At 31.2% G+C, this 12,315-nt stretch overlaps 1 protein-coding gene across 1 annotated transcript; it reads left to right on the top strand.

Annotated features, from left to right (window-relative positions):
* Positions 1 to 1,281: 1,281 nt before the first annotated feature.
* On the top strand, positions 1,282 to 10,524 carry LOC140432678 (juvenile hormone epoxide hydrolase 1-like). The gene is made up of 5 exons (XM_072520737.1): positions 1,282 to 1,569; positions 5,058 to 5,433; positions 6,864 to 7,229; positions 9,830 to 10,064; positions 10,260 to 10,524. Exons 1-5 carry the CDS (start codon positions 1,384 to 1,386, stop codon positions 10,480 to 10,482), a joined length of 1,386 nt encoding a protein of 461 aa, XP_072376838.1. The 5' UTR covers positions 1,282 to 1,383; the 3' UTR covers positions 10,483 to 10,524.
* Positions 10,525 to 12,315: the final 1,791 nt, after the last annotated feature.

Here is a 12,315-nt window from a genome sequence, read left to right as displayed (position 1 = left end):
CCACAGCTCTAATGCCGGTTTTCTACTAAACGGACTAAATAAAAACAAAACACAAACACATGTCATAAAACTGCAACTTTTCAAACACTTTTGAAGACTGATGCGTTTTACAACAGTCTGAACATAGTGAAGTATCATACTGAACAGTCTGAAGTAACATCAAAGGGTTTTTCTCTTTATTGTTTAGTGGAAAGTCATGTTGTATTCATTGTTGTTGTCTTACTAGTCGAATACGAATTTTGTACCGATTACTTGGTTTTGGCCTTAGATTAAAGAAACCCCGGTTTCTTTAATCTAAGGTTTTGGCTCGGAGAACATTTTAGCGAAACATAATTCATGTCTGAAGATGGTAAAATTTCCAAAAAGCAGTGGATTACTGGAGAAATATGTACGTTAATAGCAGATGTCCCCCGGGAACATAGAATTTTGTGGTAGGTACCCAAAGAATATTAACAAAAATGGGTTTCTACAAGGAAATTGCTCAATTATTTTGACACCAACCAAAATCCAAACCAAACACAAACTCCAAAAATAAAATATCAACGTGAAAGAAGGAATTATAAAAAAAATTAAACAATCTGGAGCAGCATCAATGCAATGAGTTTTATGAATGACAAAAATAAATCCTCTTTTCCGAGGACTTGATCAGATACAACTAAGAATAAAAACTGTACTTCGACTTCCTCCAACCAGTGGAATAGGACCGAAAATAAAAACAAAACTCGAACAAAATGTAGTCCGATTGATGGAAACAAGAGTTTTGAGTTTGTTTTAGTTTTGTAAGTTCTAGAAAACACAAACAAAACATAAACTCAATGGTCCGTTTAGTGGGAATCGCCATAATAAATTATTATTGTATTTTTCCAAATCCCTATGTTGACTAAAACTGCACTTATATTTAAGAAAAGTTACATATTTTTCTTGGGTTTTCTATTACTTAAACCAAATTATAATGAAATATAAATATAAAATATATTATTATATCACAATAGTTTTGAAGGAAACACTTTTTTTCAATAGCTCAAATAGAATAATGGCTTGTTTCATTGCTGCTCTATAAATATTTCTAAATATAAAAGAAACCAAAAGATAGCGACGTATATTATATCTCATTATTATCACTTTGGTTATTACCGTAAGTATAGATTAATCGAATTGTTTTTCCAAGAATTTTTTGAACCACTTGAACCCGTTGACCTTGACCTTGGATCTCCCTACCTGCGCGGCGCATCGTTCTAATTTCAAATAATCAGTCCTTCCTACCGATCCGAGCGCCGAAGCCACCGCCACCAATAATAGTTCATAGTTCTGACAGTTGCATCGTTGCATAGATAAAGAATATATATTACCGAACAGTTGTGTTTGAGAAGTGAACGAGTAAGAATGGGTTGCTGTGCTAAAGTCGGGGCTGTTGTTGCAGTGCTTTTAGCTATTTTAGTTGTCTATAGTACAAAATCTTTGTTTGAAACGCCGAAGGTGCCGGATTTGGGTGAGAGATGGTGGAAAGTGTCCAAGCCGGCAAAAGTGGACACCAGTATCAAGCCGTTTAAAATTCAAATTTCAGATGAAGTGAGTTTTCCATCGAGTTAGAATCTAACTCGATGGAGTTTTCATTAATTTGTAAAACTGAAACCCTTTCCTATATTACTCATATTTAATTATATTATTAGTTACATAAGAATTTAACTGTAGAAACCATACGTGTATAATTGTTGCAATCAGTACAATGTATGTATTTAAGTGTTTTTAAGTGTTTACTATTTATCTTTTGTTTGCGTATCTAGGTCTGGTTTTGGATTACTCATATTTAATTATATTATTAGTTACATAAGAATTTAACTGTAGAAACCATACGTGTAGGTATAATTGTTGCAATCAGTACAATGTATGTATTTAAGTGTTTTTAAGTGTTCAATCAAATTACCAACTAGGTATTTTTTGTTATTTCAAGTTAATTATCTACATTTTGTTCTAAAGCTATTTTCTTGTGGCATTTTAAAGTAATTACTATTTAAATGGGAATAAGCCACAATTGATGGTTAAAATAAGTTCATTGACGTTTCAATTTCCAATTCCGAAATCGTTCTTAAAATACAAACATTAATAAATTAAAGAAATTTTGTTTTTTTGTTACTTGGTGAAAAATTCTTCTAATAATTTAATTTTATCCGACTCAATTATATTGGCAAACAAACATAAGATTATACATTTTAAAGTAGACGACTTTAAAATGTATAAAATGCTAATTATGATATGATTTAGTTACCCATATTAAAAGGGGCGTGCATGATTTGGACGCTAAATTTAAAATTCGACACTGAAAAATAAAATTACCTGTTTCTGCATACATGATTTGGACGCTGGGTGTAATTGAAATGTAAATGGAAAGTCAGGTAATAAAATTCTAGAGATTAAGCTTGATAAGGTTTATTTGTCACTGTGAAATAAATACGACATACATTTTACGAAATGGAATCGATCGATACAGTTAGTTTGATACTCATGTATCCTATTTCTAACGAACATAATTTTTTTTCTACTCTTTGGATGTTTAAGTCTATTACTTTCACTATTACAGACACTATTAATTTTAATGTAAGTTTCAGTTTGAAAATTTTTTAAAACATCAATGAAATGGAAAATATTTGGATGAGCATGGTAAAAATTATCATTAAAACGCGAGTGGAACGATTCACAAGCATTAGTTGTTAATTGGAAACTCTCACTCATCGCAGCCCACATCTCCGACGGAAATGTTGCGTGGTCGCCAATGTAATTGTCCAATACGTAGTCGGAAAACTTTTCAATTTTTGAATCCTTTGGTTGAATAGCCATAAAATCATATATGAAAGATTCTTCGACTTCTGAGGGAGGTAAAAATGGCAGCCCAAAAATATATTTCAGCCATTTAGATATTTCACCGTCTGCCAATTTATATTCCCGAATTAAGCCACAACCACCGATATTACGATACCAAGCTTGCATATGATGAAAACGGCACCCTTTAATGTGCACATTTGGAAATTCAAAACGCGCAGCATTGTGGATAGCAATTTCAAAATCGGAGAAAATGATTTTTGAATTGAATTTTAGGCCAATTACTTCACATTTGCGTTTCAAAACATTAAATAGTTTTATATAGGTTTGTTCCGATTTGTCGAGAAGTAAACAATAACACAATGGTATATAATGTCCATTGATAAATACATGTATGGTAAAAAATTGCTTGAAATATTGAGCACAGTAACTAAATGTACCGTCCATATAAATCGTTTCACTGCCGTACAGAAAACGCATGTTAGTGTTACACGAGAAGATGATAATGTTAGAACTTAGTTCAACCGCAAATATAAAATTCTCGTCTTTAAGTGTTTTGATATTCACAATATTTACCGCAGCAATAGTTTCTTCTTTACTTTTGGGCAGTTTCGGTTGAGCCATTCGCCGTTCACTGTATATTTGATTTCGTATTAAATTAACGTCTTTAACAGACATGTGGCTTAAGGAATCTACATTTTCTTTCAACGCACTATGTATGATTTTGGACGGCCTTTCGGTCAAATTATCCTTAGCCTTCCTTTTGGCACTGCTACGCACAATCTGTCTATTAAGCGTCTTGATATCACACTCGTGATTATGTTCTAGATTACTTCGGATCACTAACTTTTCTGGCCCTTTCGTGAATATCTTCGCTTTACACGACCGTTTTACGCACCTCCAATACGTTTCTCCCGATTTTAGTACTTTATCTTGAGAAAAAGTAAAACTGTTCACTTTGAGCAAAATTTTACCACGATTACTTACTAACGTTGAAATTTCCATGTTCACTTTTCACTATTCTCTGACAAACTAATAACTAGTAACTAAGTAAATTTCAATGACCATCATTAAACCCTAATTATATCTAATATCTGGTACCTACGATAATCCTTCCGGCAGCGTCCAAAACAAGGGTACTTTTAAGACCCTCAGGTACTTCAGCGTCGAAAACATGCCCGCCCATTAAAAGAGGAAGTTAATAAAAGGAAAATACCAGTATTAGTAAGTTAGTAACATATCGAGGATACATCATTTATGTTTTTTAACTAACAAACATATAAGATCAGAATTTGGTGTTTATTGAGAGTAAACTAAATACTTAAAGAGTAAGTAAGTAAGACCAAATACTTACCATGTCGGGATAATAATATTATCAGGTTTTTTTCCTGTTCAGCTTTTTATTATTCGTCATGATTTACTGTGGAATCACTAACAGGAGAATTTTACTGTCATCATGGCATGTGGTTGTCTTTTTAAAGACGATATACATGCTATGATTCTTTCTGACGGATATGAATGAACTATCTTACAATAAAGTCGTCCCAGGAACGCAACTCAGCAATATCGGCAATATCATTTTAAAGAATCTACTTTAAAATATATACGTCTGAATTGTCAATATAATTTTCTCTCCTTTTCAGCGTGTATCCTTAACAAGGTCATGAAAAATAATTACTAACCACCTGATTTTCTTTCTGTTGGTTAGTCAATATTTATATAATTTAACACCCACATTGTTCTACAAATCGCGTGGTACGTTATCCTGGTTCTCCAAATAAATACATATTTGAAATTCATGAAATTTTCTGCATTTCGCTATTGGAACTGGGTCACACTGATACAAGTACGCATATGAACAGCGTTGCTTCTTTTGTATTAGCAACGAATGTAGACACCTAGGTCTACCTAACCTAACCTAATATAATCTAGACGCCTAGGTCTTTTCATATCAATTTTTTGTGCGCCCGTTAGGTTATGTTAGTAATACAAATACACATGAACCCATAATTAAGATAAAAAATACTAAAGAAAGTAAACTTATTAACAAAAAAAATACAAAAATAAAGAAAACAGTACCTCAATTAGCAAATATATTTTTTAATTGATTATGATTATATCTGTACGACATGGTAGTACCATTAAACAATAGTTTCTCGTAGTACTGGAAAGACAAAACTACGAATGGCATTGAAATTGTACATGTTTCTTCTTTTCTATTTATTTTCATATCTTTGCAGATTTTAAAAGACTTGAAGGACAGACTAGATCGTACGCTTCCATTTCAACCACCGCTAGATGGGGTTAAACAACATTATGGAATGAACACTAATCTTCTGAAAACTATAGTGGACTATTGGAAGAACAAATATGACTGGAGACAAAGGGAGAAGTTTTTCAACCAGTATCCACAGTTCACGACAAATATCCAAGGACTTAACATCCATTTCCTTCATGTCAAACCTGCTGAGACCAAAGGACTGAAGGTTTTCCCGATGTTAATGTTGCACGGATGGCCAGGTTCTGTTAGAGAGTTTTATGAAATTATCCCACTTTTGACCAAACCACAGAAGGGAAGAGATTTTGTGTTTGAACTGATTATTCCAAGTTTACCAGGTATGGGACTTTTTTACACCTTTATTCTATAAAATCATGATCGGCGTCAGATATATATGAGCGTGGTAGTATAATATCTAATAAGATATTTGTTTACTACAAAAACTATCAGAAATATGCAAGAAATGTAAATTTAAATAAAAAAGATTTTGTTCGTTTTTTTTTCTAAAGTTTATAAAAAGAGTTCATCGATATTATCATATATAGCTTCCAGTTGAGAAAAAGGGTCATTACGGTATTTCAATTGCAAAAGGTGCTTCGTTACTTCTGGTTATTTTCCATGTGTGTGTTAGTTTTCCCTTTCTTGTTTATCCTAGAAGTATAAAGTAACAGGATGTAAAGTGCAGAGAATGGATAATAATTAACAAAACAAACAGCAGCAAGACAGCTGAAATAGAGAAGGAAAACCTCCTAAAATGCTGTCGGCTAACAAGAATAGACAAAATATGAAATGGGAGAATAGGAAAGAAACTATCCCTAAAAAAGGAAATAAATCGCTATTAGAATGAAATGATTTATCTTTTCCCTATATACTATTTTAGATATTTGTCCATTTTGGTTTTTCAAATTTTTTTGAAAATTGTAATTGCCAACTTCCCGGATTCATCATTTTTCGCCGCACACTTTTTGTGTTGAATCCGAATTCGTCATCAGATTTTCTTATATAGACGGATAAAATTCATAAAATTAAAGAATCGAAATATTTTTTATTTCCATTCCGATCCAAAAAATGTTTTAAATTGTATCCCTACCTTAGTTTTTGTAAAAATTCATTAGTAGGTTTTTATAATAATATATTACGACTATATCTACAGTGTTATAGTAGATTTTCGAATCCTAGTTTCTACCGTTTTCTATCTCGCCAGTCGCCATCCTGTAGATTCGTTTCAAACATAGCTTGTCTGAAGCCCTCCCGCCATGTCTTTTTCAGGCGTCTTTTTCTTCTTCTCTAAACTGGTCTCCACTACATTACTTTCTTTGGCCAAATGTCTCCATTCATATGCCTTACATGTCCGTACCATCTCAAACTCTTGGCTTCAATGGTGGGCTACACTAACAGTAGTTTTTTTAACATTCTGTCACTTGCCATATCTCAGCTTTATAAGTTGCGATGCTTTCGACTATGGTCCTATAGATTTTAATTTTTGTATCTTGTCTTATTTTTGTGTTCCAGACAAACACACCACATTGTTAAAATTTAAGTTTAATCTCATTCTGTAGAGAAATTCTGTCGACTTACCTTTTAGGCTATTTATATTATATCTTTTCCCACATATTTCTCGATAATGTGATAACAATTTCTGGTATTATTACCCCTGTATGGATGCCGTATGCATGTAGAAAATTAAATCGTTTATCTCAGAAAAAAAATTAGTGTTGTCCATAGCGGTGGTCATTTACAGTTTAATATAATTTTTGTATCTTTTTAGGTTATGGATTTTCTGAAGCTGCTGAAGTATCTGGACTTGGTGCACCCCACGTGGCCGTCATTATGAAGAACCTTATGAACCGATTGGGATTTCAGAAGTACTACCTTCAGGGTGGTGATTGGGGTGGCGTAATACTCTCCAACTTAGCCTCTTTATTTCCAGAAAAAGTATTGGGACTACATTCCAATGTTTGCTTTGTCAATAGTCCTCTCGCTAATCTAAAATTAGCGCTAGGTAGTCTTATGCCATCTTTGGTTGTTGAAGCTGATAAGCAACATCTCGTTTATCCCCGAATGAAAGTTTTTGGATTCCTTTTACTGGAAAGTGGTTATATGCATCTTCAGGCGACTAAACCGGATACCGTTGGTAGGATTCAATATAACAATTTTATATCAAATAGCAATTTAAATATCCCGTATTACGCAAATGAGCAGTAAAATTATAATGAGACTATAGTAACTACCTGTAATACGTCTTTGCTACGTTTCTGATAAGGTTCTTCTAAATCAAGTAAAATGTCTTCAACTTCAGATGAAATAAGAAGGTTTGATTTGTTAAAAGGTTTTATTCGTTTATAGAGCAACATAAGGACCATATTCCATCTTGAAATAATTGTTTTAAGTAAATGAGATTTAGCTGACTTTTGAATGGACTATTCAACCCAATATCTAATCTGTCTGCAGTATGTGCAGTGTGTTAGAAATATTTGGACATAAATTTAATTTCGGCGTCAGTAAAGAGCAGTTTCAAATGATGCAAAAGATGCCCGTTTCTCTACAATCACCAAAACAGAATATTAAATTGAACGTTTCTTTATATGTCTACATACTTACTTAAACAACTATGCTGTCATCCAGCCAATTTCATAGACTTTACTTTTTAAATAATCCCACGACCAAAAGTTTAATGGATTAAATTCGGAGAAGTAGATGGCCATTCAATAAACTTTCTTTTACATATACATCAATTTAAGAATATGTTTTGAAGATAATTACGCACATCATTCCTAAAATAAGAGGGTCCCATCTTGTTGAAACCAAATATTATTACACGGTACATTTGGATCGTATTCATTAAGGAATGTAACTGAAAAAGCTTGGATAAGGTCAAAACGTAAAAAGTCTAAGTAAACATCTACATTCAATTTCAAATTGTCATCGAAAAATATGAGTCCACTATCCAATTTCCAACAATCACAGTCCAAATATTAACTTTTTATAGCACTTGTGTATGAATACGTAAATCAATGTGAATTTTCGTTTTATCAACGGTTCGGTTTAAACAAAATGTTGCTTCGTTAGAAAACAGGATACACTTTTTTTGTTGTGATCTTTTTCAAGCTTTTCAATCGTTTCACAAAACTCCACTCTTCTGTTGGTGTCATCTGTCCCCAGTTCTTACGTGATACTTACGTAAAGGAATTGATATTTGTTATTAAATAATTCGCACACTTCTTGTTGGCTACGAAATGTGTCACTGTTATTTGATTCTTATTTATTTTTAATTTAAAAAAAATAAACATCCTGTTTTTGTATTTTTTTCAAACAACTCTATCAGGAACACAATTATGAATTTTGTATGTTGCTATTGGGACACGCTGTATATATACAGGGTGGTCCTTAAGTAATTGTACAAAAAGAAACCGTAGATTCTGCACTTTAAAATATTACGATTTAAACCAACTTGCTTTAATAAAATGTTGATATTAAGAAAGATACAGGGTGTTAAAGTGGAAATTTAAAATTTTATTTTTCGCTATAACTTTTACGTTTGTAAATATTTTTGGACAAAAATTTGCAGTTGGATGCTTTTGAGTAGGATAAATTATAATTTTATACATACTTTAATGTAACTAATATAGGCCGCCACATATGCCACATATCTGGCATAACTTTGCTCTTAACTTTTTGCTCTTTCAGTTAGCTCTATTTGTGTTAAAAATATTAAAGATACATTATTTTTACAAAGAAAAGGTATACTTCTTAGTAACCTGAAAATTCAACGGTTTTAGAGATAATCGCATTTTATAAGTCAGCTGCACAATAATTCTTAGTTTAATATTTGTGCGGTAAAGCCTGAATACCTGTAGATAAGCATAATTCATAGTTTATTTTTATTAAAACAACTCAAAGATGATAATGTAACATCACAAAATGCTTTGTTATGGGTGCTAAATCTTCTTCTATTGGCCGTCATCCTGTTTACAATTTCACTTTTCTATCGCTTCTTAAGTTTCTATAATGGCGTCGTATTACTTTTTCTCTATTGTAAAATGCCGAAAACCCAAAATATGTGGTTTATGCAAGATGGTACACCACCACATTCTAGAGAAAAGGCAGTTAGAACATACTTAAATACAACTTTTCTAAACGTTAAACGTTGGATTGGTCGTGGTAGTCATATTCCTTGAAAATGTGGTGAGATATTGATATAATTATTTAATTCATAAAAAATCAGAAAAGAATACTTATTATTCATTACGTAAATTTTTTACCCATTTTTATTAGGACAAATAGAAACTAGAGCACAGGTATTAAATAACACATATGAGTCTTGTTTCATAATACTTTTTCTACAAATCTGACCTTAAAAACTCAGCATTTTTATAAAAACATCATCGTTGGCCTAATAACCGACATTGTTATAAATATAGTAAACACACAGGAAATTTAGTTCAGCATAATATTAGTTCGTTAGTAAATCATAATAGTCCATTTGTTTGAGATGTAATTATAGTTACTCGTAAGCTGTAACGTAATCATATAAATAAGTAATGTCATCGATAGGTTATTCCGTGTGTATATAAGTAACCAATATTTCCGTTATTTTATTTCCGTGAAAAATAAATAAATATATACACATATTAGAGAATTACTAATCTAGAAGAAAGTGATTCTTTGAAAAGAAAAAATGTAGTATTTCCATTGTAACAAATTTTCAAAACAAATTTATTCATCTAATTACAGGTGTCGCTTTACGTGACAGCCCTGTAGGTCTTGCTGCTTACATCATAGAGAAGTTCACCACATGGACCAATCCAGCATGGAAAGACTTAGAAGACGGAGGATTAACAAAGAAATTTACTTTGGAAAAGTTGTTGGACAATGTTATGGTTTACTGGGTTACCAGATCTATCACTACCTCCGTGAGGTTATACGCAGAAACATTTAATTCTGAAATTTTTGCCATGAACGTTGACGGGTAATTTGTAAATTTTTTACACAATTTATTTTTGGATGGAGCATTTATTTCCATATTAAATAAAACAGAAATTTTTCCTTGGTAACACGTATTTTACCGAATATTACTTGCTGCCTAAAATATATCTACGATTTACAAATATCTTGATAAATACCTGACAAAAACTGTATTATTAATATTATTCTTATTTTTTAGTGTTCCCATCGATGTCCCCAGCGCATGCTCTCAATTTGAATACGAGCTTATGTATCAACCAGAATCAATCCTAAAGGAAAGGTATCGCAACTTATTGTTAGCAAGCTCGCATATAGACGGTGGCCACTTCGCTGCTTTTGAAGTTCCAAATCTTCTTGCCAAAGACTCTTACGATTTTGTTGAGAGAGTTCAAGATTTCGAAAAGCAAAAACACAAAAAGTAAATTCGTGTATATGTTTTTATTATAAGTAAATTTTCATAAAAATTAGCGTTTTTATTGGAAAAATATACATCCTTTAATACGGAAAAATGATCATTTTAATTCACCTTGTTAGCATTTGGATTAAACATAAGCCCAAATAGCTTTTCAAGAATGATGTCAATAGCATTTTCAGACTTAACACCGGACAAAGCATTTCTGTACATGGATGACATAGTGGTGATAGGAATATCAGAAAAACACCACTTAGACAACTTAAAAAAGACATTTGAGATATGTCGGAAATTTAACTTGAAGCTAAACCCAGCAAAATGTCAATTTTTCAGAAGAGAGGTCACATATTTGGTACATGACCTTTCTCAGGAAGGAGTATCACCAATACCAAGGATAAAGCAAAATATATATATATATATATATATATATATATATATATATATATATATATATATATATATATATATATATATATTGTTATGATGTGTTTTTTTGTTTGAATGATGAGCAATGAGTATTTTTAATAATATAATATATAGGGTTTTTATCGCGGTTCTCAAAGAATTACCTTGTAAGTACTTTTTTAAATTATCTTTATTATAACTATTATGAAACACACATATATATCTAACCTAGTCAATGTAAATTTAAAATAAACTATCTTTAAATTGATATTCTTATAAAACTAATTAAATTCTATAGACAATCTAAAATTTAAACAAAACTATCTTCAAAATTGAAATTGTTATGACACTAACTAAATTATATTAACAAAATTTTGTACCTTTCTTTCACTGAATGCCTAAATGAACTGTTTTCCACTATATATATTCTAATCACCACTGAAAGTCTTCGTACTTCGGTTATCCTTGTTTTTGTGAAATTTCTTTTTCCAATTATCAGCTTCTACTAATTTAAGATATATTTTTCTTCACCAGCATTTATATACCACCAATCAAACCAGCAAACAGCATTTATATTTATTCTTCTTTTCAATATACCAATATCCAATTATTATAAGTTGATTTATATTAATCTCCAACCATAATATAATTTAATTTCCTCCAATATACTTTTATAATCTCCAATAATTATTTGTGTATCATTATAAATGTGCATTAATTATATGCATAATTTTTAATCTTCATTTAACTCACTATATTAAACAATTCGACTATTTGTACCTGATTCACTGACTCCAACTAACTTTCATATTTCTTACTAAACTTTTCTGACTGACTTCTTGAAAATTCTGAACAATTTACTTCAATATTCACTAACTAATTGTATCTTTCTACTAACTTTCATAATAAACTGGCCTGACTTCTGACTAAAAACTTAAAAAAAAACTCTTGACTTCAGACTAAAAACTCAAAAACTGCCATCTTGAATCCAAATCACGGGTATTTATATCTTTTGGACATTCTAGAACCATCTCGTAAGAGATCCTGTTCCAATTTGGTCTATTTCATACTTGTATGAATTTTCTGGAACAAACATGGCCATCTCCGGAGATCCAGAGAATTCCATTCTTTTCTATTAATAATTTTGTTTACATTTAGGCTTTTCAGATCAGAATATATAATTAAATTAGTAACTTAACATTCTAATTTAATAAAATACACATTTCAAACAATATATTATTATAACCCACTTATATTCGTAAATATTCTTAAACGTCACTTCAGAGTATAAATATCTGTCAATCTCCGAGAGTATTTTTGGTTGCCTAAGCACATGGCTCACTTATATATATTTACAATATTAAAATACAACTTTTAACAATTATTATATGCTAATTTATTAAAAATGCCCTCACATAAATATATTTTTATTAAATTC

This window comes from Diabrotica undecimpunctata, chromosome 1 (assembly GCF_040954645.1).
Source record: "Diabrotica undecimpunctata isolate CICGRU chromosome 1, icDiaUnde3, whole genome shotgun sequence".
Classification (NCBI taxonomy): Eukaryota; Metazoa; Arthropoda; class Insecta; order Coleoptera; family Chrysomelidae; genus Diabrotica; species Diabrotica undecimpunctata.
Note: the sequence above shows the minus strand (reverse complement) of the source record. Positions and strands in the feature narration are given on the sequence as shown.